Source organism: Mchenga conophoros, linkage group LG22, assembly GCF_057382185.1.
Source record: "Mchenga conophoros isolate Kocher_MC1m ecotype Shallow Benthic linkage group LG22, M_conophoros_male_GT1.1, whole genome shotgun sequence".
Classification (NCBI taxonomy): Eukaryota; Metazoa; Chordata; class Actinopteri; order Cichliformes; family Cichlidae; genus Mchenga; species Mchenga conophoros.
In genome coordinates, this window is record NC_140546.1 from 26,604,857 (window position 1) to 26,625,748 (window position 20,892).

Consider the following 20,892-nt stretch of genomic DNA (forward strand, 5'->3'; position numbering starts at 1 on the left):
GCGGAGAGAAAGGAGTGGAGCAGAGGAGAGGACAGCATGCTCACGCTGTAAGTTTACAAATGTTTGATTGTTTGTTAATGTGACACGTACAGGAAGCTTGTGTGTGTGCGTGTGTGTGTGTTGTTTGTGTGTATCTCTTTTTAAAGTAAAAGAAATAGTTGACTTTTAAACTTTTTCTTCCACTCTTTCTCTTCTCTAACTCAGCCGTACGCACTTTTCTGCTGATGTGAACCACATGGCTCACGTGCATGCACACACATACAGAGACGCTGCAGAGGTCTGGAGCTCCCGTAGGGCCAGGACATATACAAGAAAAGTGAGAGAATAGAAAAGGGAGAGTGGGGGCGACTGAGTAACAGGAAAACTTTGGGAGAACAGGGTAGAAATATTCTCGGTTCACGGTTATACTTTCTTGTTTTCTCTTCTTTTCTGTTTATGTTTTATTTCGATTCCATTCCTGATCATCTTGACTGGGTTTGGATATTCTCATTAACCCAGCCTTAACTTTGTTCCTCTGTTCTTGAGTTCCCATGCCACTCTGTCCTCCCTCTGACTTTCATTTCCAGCCTATTTTTATATATTTCTCTTCTGCGCTCTTTGTCTCATCCTGCTGATCTCATTGTTGTCCCAGGTGGTGACAGACGGGGGGGGAAAGGATAAACGGACACTAAGAGAGGCCAAACAGGGAAGGGAGGTTTCATCAAACCCGACATACCAGGGAGGTCCAGGTCCTGTGACAAACAGTAAGACGCCTTGATCCAGGTGGAGGTACAGTTCCTTAGCCTCCAGGACCAACCTCCAGGATGTCCCGGAGGAGGTCTACAGGTGACCTGGTGCCCAGGGACATCACTGAGATCTTAGCCCGTGAGGCGAAGGCTCAGCGTGGGCAGAGGAAGCCAGGAAGCTCCCTTGGAGGCGCCTTCAGCTGGTTAAAGGGGAGCCGGCGGAAAAAGAACGCCGGCAATGGACTGAACCGCAATGGGAGTGCTGTGACAGATGCCAAACTGGGACACCAGAACCATGAGCCTGCAAAAGGTGAGAGAGGAGTCATTTTGAACTTGACCTTTTTTAAGTGTCGCCAAACACAGTAAGACTAGAAGAAATTCTAGCTCATAAACAGTTTGCTGGGGGACATTTAAAGATTTTGAATAAATGTTTTCTTAATATTTAATATAAATAGTTTAAAATAGAAGATAAAATAAATATTGTTCATCACACGAGGATTGATAGCTTTAAATCAGAATGATTTCCTATTTCTAGTACAGTTTGCATTTGTAAGCAGCATTTATACTCTAATTATATGTTTGCACTAACAGTGGATCAGATTATGTTTCTGTTGTTCAATTATAAGATGTTGCTTGTCGTGACAAACCTACACAGACTCTGCAGTTCCCCTCAAATCCGTGTAGTGTTTTATCGTCTTTTAGCTCATCCTTTTGGTTTTACGGCATGTAACTTTCCCTTGTTACCATAGCAACATGCTGTTTTCTGAAAAAAACAAACCAAACAAACCCAGAGACAAACAAAAAACAAACAAAAAAAATCCCATCTGAAGCTTGAGACGGTTAGCTACTAGCTTGTGGACTCCCTGTTGCTACCATTTGAAGTAGTGTTATTGTTCCTAGAAAGGCAGAGAGGACTGTTTTAACTTACAAGGACTGATAAAGTCCCTGTTTGGAAGCAGAGCCTTCAACCAGCAAAATATTAGTCCGTGTTACTTTTTCTTTCACTGTGTGTTTACTTTTGTTTTTACTCAAAGTCTAGTTGGCTTGAGGCACAAACCCCCTTGTTTGCTGATTGGTTAGTGCAAAAGCACCTTTCAACATTGGTGAACATGCCAGAAAGTGTCAGAGAGAATTCTTTACCTTATAATCTAAAGTGTGCTGAGATAACCCTTTTTGTGAATTTATGTGACGTAGGGGGAAAAAACAAGGCTCAGCATCTTGAAGCCACTTTTGGTTTGTCTGGTGAGTCTGCCGTATAATTTTGTCCTGTTTTGTTTGTCATGACCGCAGACTTCGTGGTCATGATGTGTTTTTGAGGAATGTTGACTTTGAGATTAAGATGGAAAGTTACAAGAGATTTTGTTATCATCGGGACATCAGTCTTTAGATTTAAAACCTGGCAAAACCGACACACACAAAGTCTGACTCCGGGGTCTAATCCCCTCTCTTCTGTTTACTCACTGTTTGCTTGCACAGAGATTACCCACAGTTCCCATTTCCTGTTTTTGTTCCACCTCTAAACCCATCCATTTCTCCTCTGTCATTGCACTTGTGTGTGTTACTGTAGCAAGTCTTGGAAACCCAGATTCTGAGTCTTTTAAACTTTCTTGGTCACCTCCTTTGTGGTTTTTGTGCCTCTTCTGCCTAAATAGGGCTTCCACAATCCCTTACCGTGCCTAATGCTATGGTTTTGTCACATCCGTGGAGAACTATGACTACAGGATGGGTAACAGACAGTGACTTCATTTGAAAGCAAAGATTAACTTGTAGTAGTGCTAATAATTCCCGGGCAAAGGATGTGGTCAAAGGCTGATGCGAAGAATGTGTGGGAACCCTGGTTTTGGCATCATGTTTTTTTTTCCATTATAAAGGCTAAAAAGGGAGTGATGTGAATATGAGAAGACTCAGATTGCAAACAGAAAATGAGCACACATATTGATGCAGCTTTGTGTTCACTAGCTGTGTTCTCTTTGAGTTCAGTTGGTTAAGATGGACTACAGTGGGATCGTAATGCAGCTGCACATGTGTTTGTTATCATCTGAAAGTTTCATTTGAAAGAAATCCATAATATCTGAAAAGCAGAAATTGGAGCATTGACAGGACATAGTTCCCTGTTCTAATCCTCCAAACATTGCTCAAGCAGCTGTTTAAATTAGTCAGCATCTATTCAAAGTTCACATGCATTCACCATGCACAGGGGGTCTGAGGCCTCTGCACTTCCATCTTATTCTAAGGGAAAAAAAACAGTCGTGCTGTTTCAGAAGCATGAACTGCAAGTGCTTTCTGTCTCACCTGTGGTTGTGTGTGCATGAACACATCGTTAGACTTGAACTGCTTTTGATTTCTCTGGCACTTGGTCTCCTAACTGTCAGTAATCGGTGCATTGCACCTTTACTTTTCTTTCACAACAGTTCATTCTTTCAGAACCAGCTAGGTGACTTTTTCAATCCGAGGAAACAAAAAATCAGTCTCCACCAAGAAAAGTGCACTCACACACAAAACTCCCTTTTAACAGGAAGAAAACTCCAGCAGAACCAGGCTCAGGGAGGGGCGGCCATCTGCCAAGACCTGAAGATAAAATGAAATAAAATAAAATCAATATAATACACATTACTTGTTACTTTTGTTATGCATTATGTTACTTAATTACTGCTTGGGGAAAATAATGTTACATTATGTTTGCATTACTATGTAACATGGCCTGTTAATTTAATAATATAATACTAAGGTTACAGTGCCGCACACTGACACAAATTGCCATCTTAATGAACATACATACAGTCTTTGTTTTAGTGATTATGTCTGAACACAATGCAACACTGAATCCCAAAGAAGCGTTAAAGTGACAACCAGTGTAATTTCACTGTGCTAAAAGTGCTAAAAATGGAGGCTAGAAGCTAACTGCGCTTCGCTGCTTCTCTTACCGACTAAACTAAAGTCTTGTTGCAGGGCTGAGGTGCACATACATCCAGCATCATTCCTGGTTCTTCCCTGGCTTTGTGCTGGCATGCTGTCTGTTTTTTAAAGGGCAAAGAGTTGCCCTGTTTGTTTTTGTCCTGGGCGCAGTTTTCACATTATTGTCACGCTCTTGTTCTTTAGTTCACAAAAAATAAAAGTTATCTTCATATCTCCACTCCTGAAAAGTTGTAGACCGCTCCCCCACTTACTTCATTTCGGTTTTTTATTGTTGTAGTGTGTCTTGAAAAATATCAGATTGTGCATTATGACAGTAAACATGAATGTAAGCACTGGTTTGTGGATGAACATCTTGAAGCCTTGTGTCTGGCTTCAAGTTTGTCAGTCTTGTTGGTTGGGCATATTTGGTTAAGAGGTTATCGACTGATGCTAGCTAGCTTGATAAGCAAGGACAAATGTCTGCTGACATTTAAATAAAATACCCTTTGAAGCGTTCTTAATGGAATTATTAGGCAAATATAAATGTAGCTTGCTGTGCAGTGAATACTATAAACAGATCAAGCTCAAAGCCACCGTGACATCAAAGCCTTAAAAAATGTCAACTTATTAAAAATTATTTGTTTTCTCAAAGGCGTAAATTAAGTGTAGAAGAATAAAACAGTTTCCTCAACCCGGTTGCAAACATGTGTTTTTCTGCTGTACAGTTGGGTGCGTGGTTGAGACAAGGGAGCTAATGGGGAGTGAGTCGCCTTTGAAGCCAGCCTTGTGTGGCCGCAGGAGGGACTGAACGAACCAGACTCACGTTGCGTCTCCACTGCATACGAACGTTTGCTTAAAATCCCATAACGCATTTGCAGTTCTTGTAAATTACAGTGTTTCCATTTGTCTTTGTTGATCTGCTGCACTTTGCGTCATCCGTGCACATCTTTGTTATGTGCGGCACACTTACATCTTTGCTGGTTTACATTAGCTGCGTCATCCGTGCATGACTGATTCAGACCGTCTCCTCTGAAAGGGAGCGCTCTGCAGTTCAACACCGACTGCTGGCTACATTTTACAGAGACTCCTCTTCTTCTTAAAAAAAACAGAAAAACAAAACTGTCTTTGATGTGCTGAATTCCTGGGAGTCTTGTATCACAGCGGATTGTGTGTGTGTGTGTGTGTGTGTGTGTGTGTGTGTGTGTGTGTGTGTGTGTGTGTGTGTGTGTGTGTGTGTTAGCCTGGATGCCAGATTGGGCCTAGAGTTATGTGATGTAGAGGAGAGATTACAACGAATCACAAAGCTCCATTCAGCCTTGAGAGGACTCTTCGGGAACACTCTCTCAATGCTTTTTTAATTAGAGCAACGTCTCAGCACAAACACATGCACTCAGACACACACATCTCTGTGTCTCCTAGGTTTTTCAGCCTCTTTTCACACTCGTTAAAGAATATTTTTATCTTCTAATCACTTCTCAGATTGCTTAACGCTCTTTTCAGCACCGCTGTGGGTGTGTTGGCCTTCGCTGATTGTTACTGTGCAGTCAGCATGTGTTTATAGTTGGACGTCTGCTGAGCTGCGTGTGAGGGCGTGTGACCGAGAGCTGCCCTGTATCAGAGGGTATCTCTGTGTTTGTGTGTCAGCGGCATATTGCTGGGCTTAGGGCGGCGCCAACATTCATTACATCACCTCCACAAAGAAACACACACACATTCGAGGTTGAGTAGAGCCCCCCGCAACTACCTGCTTTGTCCAGCACAGCCCATCTTTGGTTGCTGGCTTTTTGTGCAGTGAGGTCATTTTGCGCAATCCCCGGGATTCCACACGAGTGCGTCTGTGTGTGCAGTCACTGTTTTCTGCATGTGTACAGCCCCGTGTGAGCCTTTCCTTTTTATTTTCTTTTTTTTTCCATGTGGCTTTCTAAATGTGTTTGCAATGGAGCCCACTCAGTACTTGAGTTTCTGGATCTGCTACGGGTTTATATGTGTGTGTTCGGCTGCCACATCACAGAATACAGTCAGGGTGTGTAGATTCACAAACTGGGATGTAGATTACAGACCTAGCAGGGTAATAGAAGAGCAAACATCTCATTACATTGTATACAGCCCACGCTTTATTACAGGCCACAACTCAGGGCTGGTTTAATGCAGTTTGACAGGATGAAGGCAGTGAGTGTCGGGCAACGAGAGGGTGTGAAAGTTTAATGCATCCCCACTGCGTCCCCCCTCGAACATCATTCATCACCAATGCGCACACACTTTGATGAGTGTGTGGTAATTTCACCTGGGTAAGCAGATACCTCATCCATCACCACAGACCTAAAGCCATGTCGCTGAGGTAAACGTCTCCTAGGCAGCAACACTGTGAGGAACGCGTTGCTGTGGCAGCAATAATAGGGTGATGTTGTCGTGAAACATTAAGCATTTTCAGGTCGTGGTTAAGGTGAAGCGTACCTCATATTTTTTTAGAGGTTCACATTCCTTGTGAATTCCCATGCAGGTCACATCAATGCTTTATATGTACGTAGGAAGAGGTTCCTAAAATTACTTGTGATCATTATCCGATGTGCTTGCAGGGGTTATGTTTATGGAATAAAAGGTAATGGTTGTTTTATAGGACATGGAGTGTGTTTGATGTGGTGGGGAAGCAGCTGGAAGACATCACTGTGGGACTAAGGGAGTGGGCATCTGTATATACAGGGAAATACAACTGATTTACCCTCAAGAGTGTGTGTGTGTGTGTGTGTGTGTGTGTGTGTGTGTGTGTGTGTGTGTGTGTGTGTGTGTGTGGTTCAGTTATGTAATATGTTGTAACAGATACACCTGTTGAAAGCTGTTTACAGGATACAGCTGCGTCTTTGTCCATTTTTATTTCTGTGAAGAGAAGAAGACAATGATAGCACAACTCAGAACTCAGCGAGCCTCGAGTAAATTAAGGACTATAAAGTTCTGATAACTTTCACTTGATGAAAGACCTTGGAATAATAACTAATGTCACCAATGTTTGTTTCTAATCTAGGCTTTTGCCAGCTTCTTGTGGTTCAAGCTTAGATATTTACCAGGCTGCAGTGTTGTCAGGTTGTGCTATCCCACATCGGCACTTGTGCTTGACAAATGTTGATCTGGAAATACACTGTGGGGTCAGGTCTTTTTCATAGCGACTTTGACTAAGACATGCTAACTACTTAGCTTGCTATGCTGACTGCCTGTTGGTTTTCAGAGTGTAGCTTGTTTTTGCTGAGATTAATTATTCATCCCATGCTTTGTTGTTAAAGTTAGCACGTGGTAGATGGTTTTAAACAGCTGATTCATCAAACCACCTGCCAAGTATTTCTTTGAAACTCCCAACTCTTCTCAAACAATTTACAAGGTCCACTTCCACGACGCTTGTGTGAGCTTGATATTTACTTAATATCTCCAACCATGAGGAAAATAAGCATAAGTGATGAGAGTACATAAAATACTTGTTTCCTACATATAAAGCCAAATTAAATTCTAATATGACACAGACTTTGTACTGGAGAAATCAACACCAGCATAATGTTGCTTTTGAATATTAAGTTCTGTTTGGTTCAATGAATTGTCAAAATTGGTGAATTCCATTTCTTTTTCTTTCACTGGTTTTCTTTCAGCAAACAAACATGTACAAATTAATCACTATACTCTTATCTCTAGTATATGTGAAATAGCACACAACTGGCCTGGGCTTAACTGGGCTTAATGTTAACCTTTTATTTAGTTATTTCATAAATTTGACCAAAGAACCAAGTTTTAGTTGTTTAGAGCTTTTGCTTCACCAACTATTCTTGCAGTGGCATGTGTTGACTCTTACAGAAAGGCAAGCAGAGACATTTGTGCTGTCTGTCTGTATGCTACATGGACATGTTCACCTTTCTGCACTCTTTTCTGGCTACCACTATAGTTAAATAAATATCTAGTAAATTATCTGTTACCAGGACAAATCATTGAAGCTGGTTTACTTGCTAATGCTAGCTGTGTTTCCATTTGAAGCGCAGGTCGTAACTTTCTTTAGTTCACAAAAAATAAGTTATCTTCATATCTCCACTCCTGAAAAGTTGTACACTGCTCCCCCATTTCACTTTATTTCATTTTTTGGGGGTGTAAAGTGCTTTGAAAAATATTAGATTGTGCATTATGACAGTAAACATGAATGTAAGCACTAGTTTGTGGATGAACATCTTGAAGCCTTGCGTCTGGCTTCAAGGTTGTCACAGTCTTGTTTTATGCCCATATTTAGTTAAGAGGTTATCGGCTGATGCTAGCTAGCTTGATAGGCAACTGCACAGGTGAATCGGACAGATGTCTGCTGACATGTAAATAAAATACCCTTTGAAGCGTTCTTAATTAAATTATTAGGCAAAAATAAATGTAGCTTGCTGTGCAGTGAATACTATATACAGATCAAGCTCAAAGCCACTGTGACATCAAAGCCTTAAAAAATGTCAACTTATTAAAAATTATTTGTTTTCTCAAAGGCGTAAATTAAGTGTAGAAGAATAAAACAGTTTCCTCAACCCGGTTGCAAACATGTGTTTCTCTGCTGTACAGTTGGGTGCGTGGTTGAGACAAGGGAGCTAATGGGGAGTGAATCGCTTTTGAAGCCAGCCTTGTGTGGCCGCAGGAGGGACTGAACGAACGTTGCATCTCCACTGCATACGAAGGTTTGCATACAAAATCCTATAACATATTTGCAGTTCTTGTAAATTACAGCGATTCCATTTGTCTTTGTTGATCTGCTGCACTTTGCGTCATCCGTGCACATCTTTGTTACGTCTTTGTTACGTAAGCGCAGCTCAAGGCTCCATGCACACAATAACTAGCAGGCGAGGAGCTTTATCACAGTGATGTCTGATATGAAAGGAGAGAGATCGCATTACTTTGATAAGTTTCAAATTATGTCTATTTTTAGATTTGACACGGCAAGCACTGCTTACCTTGCTTGTCCCGTTGGAATGCCAATGAGGCTAGACACTGGTTGGGGTGGAAATGAGGCAGGTATAGGTTTGAATGAGGATCTCTAGGTGACCAGAATGAAATGAGGCGAGTCATTCCAGTCAATGTAAAAGGCAGAATGGCAGAAGAGAGCTGACACTTAAAACACAGAATAGAGGCTGATTGGCTCACAGAAGGTAGGATTGAAAATGATTAGACCAGATTGATGACGACAGAATGAAAAGTGATGCAAAGAATAGACTGGCAGGAATGCAGGCTGACACAGGAATAGATATCTTTCTTACTTAACTTGCCCATAAGCTTGAGTTTTACATTTTGACACTTGCCATCCGGTTTTCTATCTTTTAAGCTGGATATGGCCATATTTGGAGAAGACAGTAGAGCTAGGGAGTTACAAAGGAAAACATGTATTTCCCAACCAGTTGACAAAAACCTCCCTGACACTGCTAACACCAGCATATTGTTGCAGTTGTACTTTGAAAGGAAGTGGAAGACTTGTCAACAAAATAAAAGGAAAAATCTCTGAAAGCTGTAGTACAAATGTGAAAAGTGCTACACAAACTTTTTGTCCCCCTTTTTCAAGGTTTGCTACCACTTGGCTAGTAAGTGTTTGAAAACAAACATGAAAAAGTAGAGGCAACCGTAGCAATCTGCTAGCAACCAAAACAGTCAGAAGGAGTCTTTCGTGCAACACCTTCTTTACAAACGATTTCACCCAACCACATCCAGGAGCCTCTGCCTGACAGTTTCCCAAGCAACTGGTGGTTGTATGACATCCACTATGGCAGACAACTCTTGAGCGATGTGCTCATGAAATCAGCTCAATGCCAAAGAAAAATACTTCAGTTGCACCTGCTTTTTTAGTCAGCAGATGTCACCGTTTAGACGGGAACTTCAGGATCATACCTGAAACTGTCACCTTCGCTAGTCTGCAGCTCTGCAGCTGAATGTTAATGACAGAGTGCTTTTGCAACACCAGCGTTGTTTGTCCTCAGGAGTTTAAATAGTGATAGCAGAGCATTGCCACAAGATGGAAGTGCTGGGCTGATGTAGGCAGAATTATTGAGCTTGAGGATTTCACACTAAATGTTCGTGCCACGGTGAAGGGATAGGATCAAGGTCATACAGCACAACAACGTATCATGACGAGGAGGCTTTTAATTTGCAACTTCTTTAAACAGATGCTGTCTGACGGGGCGCTTTTGATGGGACAGATATGCTCTCACACACACACACACACACACACACACACACACACACACACACACACACACACCAATAAAAGTGTAAACAGTAACATTTAAAGAGAGATTCCTTAGTCCTGTTTTGAGACTCTGGTGATGGTCTCCATGACAACAGCATTCCTCTACACAAATGTCCTTTAATGTACGCATGCGCACATGCACGCACATGCACGTGCACGCATGTTGACTCCCCTTTGCATGTTTCTCTTTTTTCAGTTCCCTTCAACTGTCAGATCCTCAACTGTCTCCTGACTCTGACACACGCTTTCATCACGCTCATATTGAAATGTATCTAGGGCACGTTTGCCACTATGCTTTGCTGCTCACAGGTGAAGGCATGTTGCAGAGCATCATCCCTGTGCGTGACCTGAGTGAGATCTCATAGTTTTATGAGGGATGAGACGAGGAGCTCAGTGTACTCTACCAGCGCAGATGCACTGGGTGTGGTTGTGTTGGCGATGCATTAGGAGGCAGCACATCGTTCTGAGTGTTTTAGTGAAGATCGTTTTACACTCTGCAACAGGAAGCTTGCTGATATCATAAGCGCACTTCTCTCCTTTCTCCTTCCTCTGTATGCAGACACAATCTAACACACATATAGCATGAGCATTCATATTTCATATTTGGAAATTCCCAGTAAGTCCTCCTGCTCCTCAGAGCCAAATCGATTCCTCTTGTAGAAAAAGAAGGGATTGTAAATTCTTTGCCCAGCAGCTCTCCCGATCCACGCTCCCCCTCCCCTGACAGTAAATCTGCTTTTTTCTTTTATTGGAGCCTTTTTTTTATCTTCTTCTCTACACATCAGAAGGAGCAAGGGCTGGAGGGCTGTGCATGAACAGGGCTTCGCTCATGAGAAGTGCGCATTTTTTCTTCACCGAAATCTCACTTTCACCTGATGGGAGCACCGTGCTACGTGGTGATGGTGGTGATCATCATCACCATCTCTTTCTCTCCACACGCCTTCCTCTCTGACCTCCTTCTGAACAACTGCAATCGATCCACAGGCTCTGGGAATGGTGTCATTCCTATCTGGTGACAGCAGAGGTCATGACATCATCACTCCAAGACACATAACCTGCCAAATCGTCACTCGGTGTTCATTTTTAGGGTTAGACGGGGAGGTGGGAGGAGCCAGAAGGAAAGGGAGCACAGGGAAGGAGGAAGAGGATGTTACAGGAAAAGATTGGACTCGACACAAGTGATTTAGTTTCCCCAGAATTCCCCATTATCCCTATTTCTGTAACTCATCTGTCTGGCTCAGCATTTGTATTTCCTCTAAGCGTAGTCGGAGTGATCTCATATCAAAACAAGCTTTGATCCTCTGACTATAGTTTTTATATTCGGTTTGTGTTTGTGTGTGTGTGGGGGATGAAGGGGAATTTCAAAGAGTGCCAGACAGAATATCTTCACCTGTCAAGATCGGCTGAATTATTAAGCATCCATATGCTGTTCTAAGCCCACACTCTTTCCTTTATTTCAGTATTTATTACTTATTCTGTGTTACTCATTCCCAGGCAGTAAATGCTACAGACCACCCTTCTCATCGGGCAGCTTTTGGTTTCTGTTTGCGTGTGAGGCTCGAAATGATGGAAATAAGTCTAATGTGGTGCTTGTGTGAATCCTCTGCTTTGGAGCACAGCGATCACAGTGGGAGGGGCACACACACATACACACACGATTCCACGCATACATACGTACACACCCACAAACTGAGGCTTGTCAGTGCTGAGTGTGTCTTCAGTGGCTGTGCTTGACTAGCAGTGGTGAACGGCAGATTTGAGTGGACATTTATGATTTATGGAGCTTTTTTTTGTTTGCCGCACAGGAATGGTGTCAGTGGGTCTTTAGCAAAGATAGTCCACACTGTGGCATGTGTGTGTGTGTCAGCAGGACTGAATCAGCAGGAATGATTTGAGCTTTATTGACTTTGACTCAGAGTGTATGCTCATGCTGGAGTAGAAAGGATTTAAGAGTAAGGATACAGATGTAATGTCACAGGAGGAAAACATGGTAGAGCCACTCTAGGGGCCAGAGGACTGCCCCCCTCTCTCAGAAAAAAAAAGAAAAAAAATGGGAAACGGTATCCAGAAGAAGAAGAAGACAGAAAAAAGCTCATCTTCCTCTCCATCCTCGTGCCTGAGTCCCAACAGGGAGAAACCTAAAGGCGTCTGGCTGTTTGGGCACGCGGACAAACTGACAACAGGTAAGGTTTTGTCATTTGCTTATTGTCATTTTAAAACTGAAGGAGGAGTTTGAGAAGAGATGAAGCTGACTTTTAGTTGTGGCTACTCATGCAAGGTTGTGCAAAGTAGTTCCCACAGTCAGCTTTTTATGTGCAGGGTGAATATTCCCATGCTGACTTCACCTTAGTCAGCTGCAAGGGTTCCTGCTTATTGCACCAGTGTGCACAGGAGGACTGTGTGTGGGTAAAGTTCTGTGTTTGTGTTGTGGAGATTTCTTTTCCTGCTGACAAATGATCAAGTTAACAGAGCGTTTTATTTTAGCGCTAACTTTACTCTTTTTGTTCCTCACTGCTCCTCTACCCCACCCTTCCATCCATCCTGAACCACCCTCAGTGTGTGTGTTATCTTTGGGCTGAGAGTGGGGGATTATTTTATGACTGTCTGACCGCTATACCTGCTGTGGAAAATAGAGCTTGGCCTGTCCCACACTGATCGTTGTCTCTGTTAACTGTCCCCAAAGCAAAAAAAAGGAAAAAAAACCCTGACAAACAGGTTCAGCCCTGACACAAACAGATAGATAGTCAGATAGCGCTCTGCTACTGAGATTTGTTTTTCCACCAGGGCGCCATGGCATAATCTTTTTATTTATTCCTCTGGAGTGGCTTTGTGTTTCATGCTTTCTTCCCTGAACCAGTCCTATTTTTATTCTGCTGTTTGTAATGGTGACTGATAAAATCTGGTCACTTTAGCCTGTCTTCTTCTCTGTCTCTGTATTCTTCTTTTAAAGTTAAGAACAAACTAGATCTGGGGTTGTTAGGTTACAACACACATGGTTTTATTTTGACTAAGCCTGGGTTTCCTTCATAGACTGTATATAAAAGATGGGCACATCCACTGTGACATCACTGACTGGTGTCTGGCTCCACAATTTAGTCACCAATATGTTTATATTTTCAGACTATAAACATGGTTGTTTGTGCTGTTTAACATGGGAGTCTATGGGGGATGGAGTTGCTTTTGGAGCCTGTCTTTTTCATTATGGGGAGATTAAATTGTCAATGCTGACCTTGCAAGATCAGAAACTAAAAAAACACTTTATGAAGGCAGCTGGCTCACAGTCTCGTAGACATCCCACTCTCAACAAACCAAAGTGTCTTCATGCTTGTTGCTGTTAAAAATTTGAACAAACTGTGTGGTTTACTGTGTGCTTGCATACACGTCTGCGCTCAGGGTGGTCAGTGTCTTTGCGAGCATGCGTGGTTATCGTCTTCTGTTCTCCTGTTCTCATTCATGGGGGGGTTTATTCAGAAAGACTGTGAATGCATTCCTACATTCCTGCTGATTTACTTATGCATGAGCACTCATCCTGCACACAAACCCACAATTTTGAAGAGCAAGTCAAAGTGAAGCTTCTGAGGTGATTGTAGCTGCCCTTTGCAACACAAAGAGGCAAAATAAAAACAGCCTAGAGAGAAAGAGAAAGGGAAAGAGAGTGTTGTATTGCATACTGTTGAGCTCTGTGCTGTAAGTGTAAAAGGGAAACACACAGAAGATGAACTTGGTTAACTATGTTTCTGTCTCTGTGGTTCTGGGTACGTTGCAAACCGGAGCCCTGCCTCGCTTTCATCTAACACTTGAGAGCTTTATATCTGGGATTTTGGCACCCGACAGAGTGAGAAACGACTGGATGTCACACCTACACCACCTCACTTGTTCTGTATTTTTGATCAAGGTCATCAACTGGAATGTGGGATGTTTCCCAAGGCTGGTCAAACTCTGTTAAACATCTCAGACTACATAATGTGAGAAAAAGCATTTGCCGCTATCCTGAGTTCTTAGTTTTTTGCTTATTTTTCAAACTTACATGTTTCAGATTGTCAAAAAAATCTAATATGATAAATTAAATAATCCAAATAAATACAAAATGTAATTTGTAAATGATGAGTTCATTTATTGAAGGAAAAAAACTATCCAAATCTGCCTGGGCCTGTGGGAAACAGTAATTGCCTCATACTGTTAAATCATGAGTTAACTGTGACTAGCAACACCCAATCAGGAAAGGAGCAAATGCTTTGTCATGGCACAAGATAAATATATATGCACTGTCCTGCAGAGCCCTCAACCCCTTGAGCCAGCTCATCACCAAAACTGGATATAGATTTACGAGTCGAGTGACCATCAGCCACCTCCTGTATATGGATGACATCAAGCTGTACACCAGGAACAAACAAGGCATTGATTCACTGATCCACCTCACCGGGATGTGCAGCAAGGGCATAAGGATGTCACTCAGGCTGGATAGGTGTGGCTGAATGGTTGCAAAGAGAGGGAAGGTGATCCAGACTGAAGGGGTGGAGTTACAGGACAGCTCCAAGTACTAGCAAGCTGAAGGGTGGTAATAAGATTTGAGTTATCAATACAAATGCCATACTGGTCATCAGATTACTATGCTGGGATGATAAGCTGGCCACAGGAGGACATACATGTCACTGATGTCAGGACACCAAAACTCCTCAAAAGCGCCTACAAGAGGGCCTCAGGCAGCTGAAGACAGATGGTGATGAGGAATAGGAAGAGTGGGCCGATGGCGCGATATGGCAGCCTCGCTTTTGTCAGTCTGCCCCAGGGCAGCTGTGGCTACAACTGTAGCTTGTACCAGTGTTCCTCCACCAGTGCTTGAATGTGAGAGTGAATGAATAGTGGAACTGTAAAGTGCTTTGAGGGTCTCAAAAAGTGCTATATAAATGCAATTCATTATTATTATTATTATTATTATTAAACACACACACAGCCCAGGAGTGTGAAACAGAGGTTTTATATACAGGAAGGATGGATGTAGCCACCACTGCATCGTGTACTGGTTAGTAAAGTCTCACGGTGAAGTCTTGACCTGAGGTAGGGAGGGATACTGGGAGGGACACTGCATAGTCACAGGGTAGTGACGAGTTAATTACGCACTTAAGTCATACCTTGTTCTTCCTGACTTGTTGGTTTTAACAGGAATTATAATTTACAAAATAAATGTAGTGTTCTTTCCACTGGATTTCTTTTTGCAACCAGAGGACCAAAATAAACCATGCTGGTTTGAGGCACTTTTGCTTTGGTTTCATTTTTCACTCCTATCATTTAAATACAGTCTGTGTTATTAAGTAATTCAATTATTTTTTTCTTGGCTTTATCGACCCTGACAGAACATATTACAAGAAAGCCGTTGTAGCAGATTTATGGCACATCCACTGTACATCCACTGATGTCAACTGTAGGGCAGTGGCTACAGTGGATTAGGTTAAATTATACACACACAAACACACACACTGACTGCTGATGGGCTTGCAGATGTTTCATATTACTTTCTAATAACTGTCCACTGTGCTGGAAGAACCTCACAGCTGGCTTTTATCACGGGGAAGTCTGAGTTCATCTTCGCTACGATGAGGTGTCAAATAACACATGGAACAAACTGGTATTACTGTAAATTTCAAATATCAGTACATATCCTTGAACCACACCACTCCTCTAAATCTTAGTTCGGCTTTCACTCCTCTGTTTGGTTATCTTCTTAACCTTGGACTCTTGGCGAGTTATTTATCTTAGCATTCAAAAGGACAGATATTTACCCTGGACTGGGCAAAACGGGAAAAGAATGTGGTGTTGTAGCTGATAAAGGCCAGAAAAGTGAAAGAACGCAGATGACAAAATTAGGGTGGGAGAATAGAAAGAAGGTTATACTGGTAGAGGATATAATTGGGACAGAAGAAGAGAGGAACACATCGTATAAATTCGTGACTAAGGCTGCCAGTGTATTTCCCTCCCATTCTTATTACAACTGTCTTGTGCGGGTAGTGATATTCCATATTCCATTATCCAGCCGGGTAAGGCTTGCCTAAGCCTTTTGATTTCTGTAAGCGGGGCTAAGATGCTTTCTTCCTGGTCCTCCTTTGAAGATCTCATTTACTGTGCGCCACTGTCAAAGTCACGGACTCCCTGCAGAGGAGCTTAGCAACACACAGTTGGATAAAGACTAGATGACTCTTCATCTCCGCTATCTATCCCTCCTCTATCCTTCTCCCCATCTGATCCTTCAGCACTGATCGGTTACATTGTGCTGATGTTTCTGTGTGCATCTCCTCTGGTTTACATGCAGCTAAGTGACACAGATCAGGTTATATTTATAGTTCACATCTATTCACTTCCTTTCAGTTTCTTTCCTGCTCTCTCAGAAGCTGCGTTTCCCACCTTATGAGAAAAAACAACGGGGAGAAACAGGCTGATATTGCCATTCTTAAATCTCTTTCCTCTTTACCTACAACTTTGTGTCTGCACGTCAGTACAGTTTGCAGAGACAGACAGACCCCTGTGTTTCATCGCTGTTTCTCACAGGTATTACCGCTTTTTAGTGTCTGCCCGTTTTAGCAGCACAGCTTCCCACCTGTAACATCATGTTTTAACTTGTTGCACAAAATGTCACAAAAGTGATGAAAGCGGATCGTTACCTCCTTCCTTTAGCCTGTCCTCCCATGCCCTTTAACGGTAGAAACGTTTGTTTTCTTGCCCTTGAGGAAGGGACAGTTTCGGCAACATACAATTGTGGCAAGTCTGAAATTTCTAGCCCTAGATGCCATTTCCAGAATAGTTTGAAGCAGGCATGCTAACTGATATAGAGCCAGTTTGCAAATGCTTTGCATGCAAAAAGAGAGAGGAAGTGCAGTTGGTTTTGATTTGTATCACTATTTAGTTAAGTTTGTGCAGTAAAACTGTTTGGCTGGAATTGAAATACACAATTTATTATACCAGTGTTCTCTGTAAAGGGGGACGAGCACACATTTTCTATGCACTCGCTCATTCTCAGGGCTGCTAGCTCTCTGTAAAATACAGTTGTAGGTCCCAACAATACCCTGCACAAATACTGACCACTGCAGTTACTTTTAGGGGAAGATCATCTCAAAATCTTACATGAAGTTGAGGCACATTCAAGTCATTGCTAACTGATTGATGCACTTCCTGATATTAGTATCAACGCTGGCTAGAGCTGATGTATATCACAGTTGAAAATCTTGTCTTGTGACTACATGTCACACTGTCTCTGAAGCAGAGAGTTGAATAACGAGCTTGTAGCAGAGAAAAATAACAAGATGTTTAAGAAAAACTAAACACAATTGTTGCAAATTGCATTAATAAAGTTTCACATGTCCTTAGATACACTCCTAATTCGTGAGATTCATAACTACTACTTAAAGTAAAGGACTGCACGTTACTGATGTAATAACACTCACTTCCAGAAGGGGGAGACAAAATTGGCTCTTAAATGCCGTCATTTCAGCCGTGCTAGCATTACTCTACTTAATTAGGTCAGATTCATTTGAAACTTTTTTTCCTAATCACTGCTACAGTCGTCTACAATCCTGCATTAATAATAACTAAAATGGTGTGCATCGTGTCTAAGAAGGCCCTGCAGTAACAAACCCACAGAGAGTTTTCACACAGCTCTGCAGTTCTTCACTGCTTAGGGCCCGTTTTAGTTTTCTCATAATTGTCTAACCTGCAAAAGTGAGTTGAAATAACACAGTTTCCTGAGGCAGCGTCTGACCGTTTGTTGTTGTTGGGTGTCTTTTTTTCAAAAAGTTGAAAAACACCGGCGTCGTGTTTCACGCGGTCCAAAAACACAACATTAAACAAATGCTTATGTTTAACTGTATCTACACCGAATATGCGAAATGGCAATTATTCCAACAACGAGTGGTGATTGAAGTAATGTATTAATGAGTAATTAATGTTGCTTTCATTTGGAGAAAGGGCAATACTTGTGTTATGGGGAAAAGCAGTGTTGACATTGTTGGTTAGAGCTGCATCTCTGGATTTTTGAGTATATTCTGAGTAACAATCCATCGGGTTGCTAAAAATCTTGTAGCTTCAGTGCAGCTGAGTGATCCCTCTGTCTCCAGTGCAGAAAGAGTTCATGCATTAAAACATAAATTCAGTCAAAGCGTCTTCGTCTGCACAGACAAATGCAACCCATGGTGTTTGTGGGAGAGACATCGTAACTCAGAGGTCCGTGTTTTTGCTTCAGACGTGATTGTAGAATTGATGGTTTAATGATCACCTTTTTAAAATAAGAACAAACTCATACTTTATGCTTTCATTAAGCCTCGCTTTCTGACATCACTCTGTCCGATCTTTAATTCAAAGCTTGCGACAGTTTCATTAAAGCTGGTCCTGCCGAGCCAATAGATGAATTTTCAACTTCACCACAGTGGCTTTAATTCAAGTTAATCATCCGTGAAAGGGGCTCTTTCATATAGATTTGTCCTCTTATGTAGATAAAATAAATCTGGTTTGTAAGCTGCTACAATTGCTGCTGGTGAATGTTCTGTCCAGAGTTAGAGGACTAACATAGAAAATTGGAGTTATTTTGCAAAAGCATCGAGAAAATTTCACCAGCAGCTCAAACAAACGTAAATTTCTTCTCCTTATCCAGTTAAGTGTGGCCAAGCATTGATAATATAAATGCTGCTGATGTTGGACACATGTGAGACAGCATGTGAAAACTACTACATTAATATGCAAAAGGCCAGATGTCATTCATCTGTTTCTGTGTATTTTCTATAAATTTTTAACTAGAAGATGTCAAACTGTGTCCAGTCTTTGATTTATTGTGGTTTGCCTATGAGCCAAATAGATAAACATTCATTTGTAGCAACAAGAAAAAATGATTAAACCTTTGATAAAAACATAACAAGGTTTACAAGAACCGGTTATCACACGGCATCATCAAAAGTTGCCAGTCTCAATAAGAGCGATACATTGGCTAATTTGTGGTGTGTGTGGCTGCAGTGAGTGTGTCGGTTTCCCCCTGATAACTGAGAGTTTTACTGAATGAGCATTTTGAACAGAAGTGAGCTGTTTGTTTTTAATTTATCCATCAGAAATTGTCCGGTAAGCTAAAGTTTTTCAGGCATAGTTTTGAGAGATATTTGCAAACAGTGAAAAACACTGGAAATTTTGGAAAGGACAGTTCTTTGTGATTGTGTCATTGCTTGGCTGTTTATTGTGGACAGTCGGGATTCTGCGTCTGCATGCATCTCTTTTCCCGTGCTGTGCCACATATACAGAATGTTAGGATAAAAATGTGCTGTTTTTACCCCTCAGCTGTAAAAGGACATGTTGGCGGATGGGTGAGCGGTGAGGTCACTCATGTTTGTGAATGAAAGTAACTTGAGAATGAGGATAACTTCAGAACGATGTGGGATTTTGAAATTCATACCATAGATGCATCTACAAAAAATCTCAGACAACTTCGAATCTCAGTGACCTTGAACTCAAAGTCAAGGTCAGGTTTTCTGAAAATCTTTGAATGTGATAACTTGTGAAGGATTTTCAAATTTACACCATATACTTGCACCTATACTAGCAGGCTGACGGGAAGCACTGGCAGGTGCCAGCAGGGGTGCCACCAAGGGGGGACCGGCAGGAGGTAACTGCCCCCCCCAATACTTCCCTATGTTGATAATTTTAATAAATGCGAGCACGAGAGAGAGGAAGATACCCTACAATGAGCTGAATCATTAGCTTATTCTTTATTGTTATTTATTGGGCTCCATCACTTTGCAAATTGGGCAACTTAAACAAGATGACATGTGTGAAATTGGTAAAATAAAAAATAATTATTTGTGGCTGTAACTAAAATGCGAGCATTTTGTGAGCACCATCGCTTCATGCTCGACTCTCGGGGTTCAGTAAAGCTCTCTTATTGCATGTTTATGGCGGCAGGATGGATGTTCACAATTAAATTTATTTCATTCACAACCAATTCAGTCTTCCTGTTTTTGATCAAATTTTCCCCCGTCTGGTCGCCCAATTAAAAAATAAATAAATTCTAGAAATGCCCCGGGTCAGGAGACCTTGGATTCATGCAGGCACAGGCGTTATACACTGAAGCAGAAGGCTGTGAGGCGGTGCCAGCTTCAGCCTCTTTTTCTACTCCAACATTTGGCAGCAGGTTTACTCAAACGCCTTTTCACACACATTTAAAAGTGTTTTCAGGCCGATTCAGTCCGAGCGGTTCTGACTTGTTTACGAAAGGGAGGCTTAGCTCATCGGCCGTGCATAATGGGATCTCGCAGAGGAAGAGTGATGAGCAAGAGAGAGTGTTTCTAAGACTTTAATGAAGGCTCACAGCTAGCAGAATGAGCTGTTGTTCTCAGTGGCTAGAAGTCACTCGCAGAAGTTAGTAGACACATGCTAGACTCATTCTCTGCACTGCTGGTACATTTACGTGTGTGTTTATCACATGTGTGTTGTAGTGTACGCTGAAAACAGGCTGCGTCTGTTCAAGCCTAATGCGAACGGTGTGATTCGGATGACGTGCACTTAAATGAAGATCTCCGCCCCCTCGTTGCACCTCACAGCCCTCTGTGCAGGATGTCAGCAGATCCTCTTATTTATTTATTTTTGCTCCATGTAAACTCTGCTTTTCACATTTAATGGTGGCAATACAAACAAGTTTATCTAAAGTATACCACAATGCCTTGGCATATTCCACAAGTGGACTTGAAACACAGCTATGACATTTTCCACAGCTTTGACAGCCTCTCTCACAGCAGCTACTGGCTAACTCTCATGCATTTATCCATCATAACAGACTGATGATCCATTTAGAGGAGAAAAACAAGGGGTGATTGTTTTGAAGAAAAAGAACTCCTTTAACTTCTCGAGGAAAATAAGTGCCTAAAATTATAGAAATGGCATTTTGGTTAAATAGGAAAAAAAGAAAAGAAATGCAGACATAGCTTTTGTCAACCGATGAGTCAAGCCAGAGTTTGACATTGACATTTTGTGGCATTGCTGTCATTGAGAAAAAAGGTCGAAGAGGTT

The 20,892-nt window shown here is 41.9% G+C and overlaps 1 protein-coding gene across 3 annotated transcripts in view; it reads left to right on the plus strand.

Annotated features, from left to right (window-relative positions):
• nhsl3 (NHS like 3) overlaps positions 1 to 20,892 on the plus strand; it is a 39,423-nt gene continuing 18,531 nt past the window's right edge. For 2 of the 3 annotated variants that reach the window (XM_085261902.1, XM_085261903.1), the window contains exons 1-2: positions 1 to 47; positions 632 to 1,035. In XM_085261902.1, the coding sequence (XP_085118028.1) occupies positions 804 to 1,035 (232 nt within the window). In that variant the 5' untranslated portion in view covers positions 1 to 47; positions 632 to 803. Of the gene's footprint in view, positions 48 to 631; positions 1,036 to 10,982; positions 12,042 to 20,892 lie in introns of those variants that run through there. The other variant, XM_085261904.1, reaches the window with a different exon arrangement.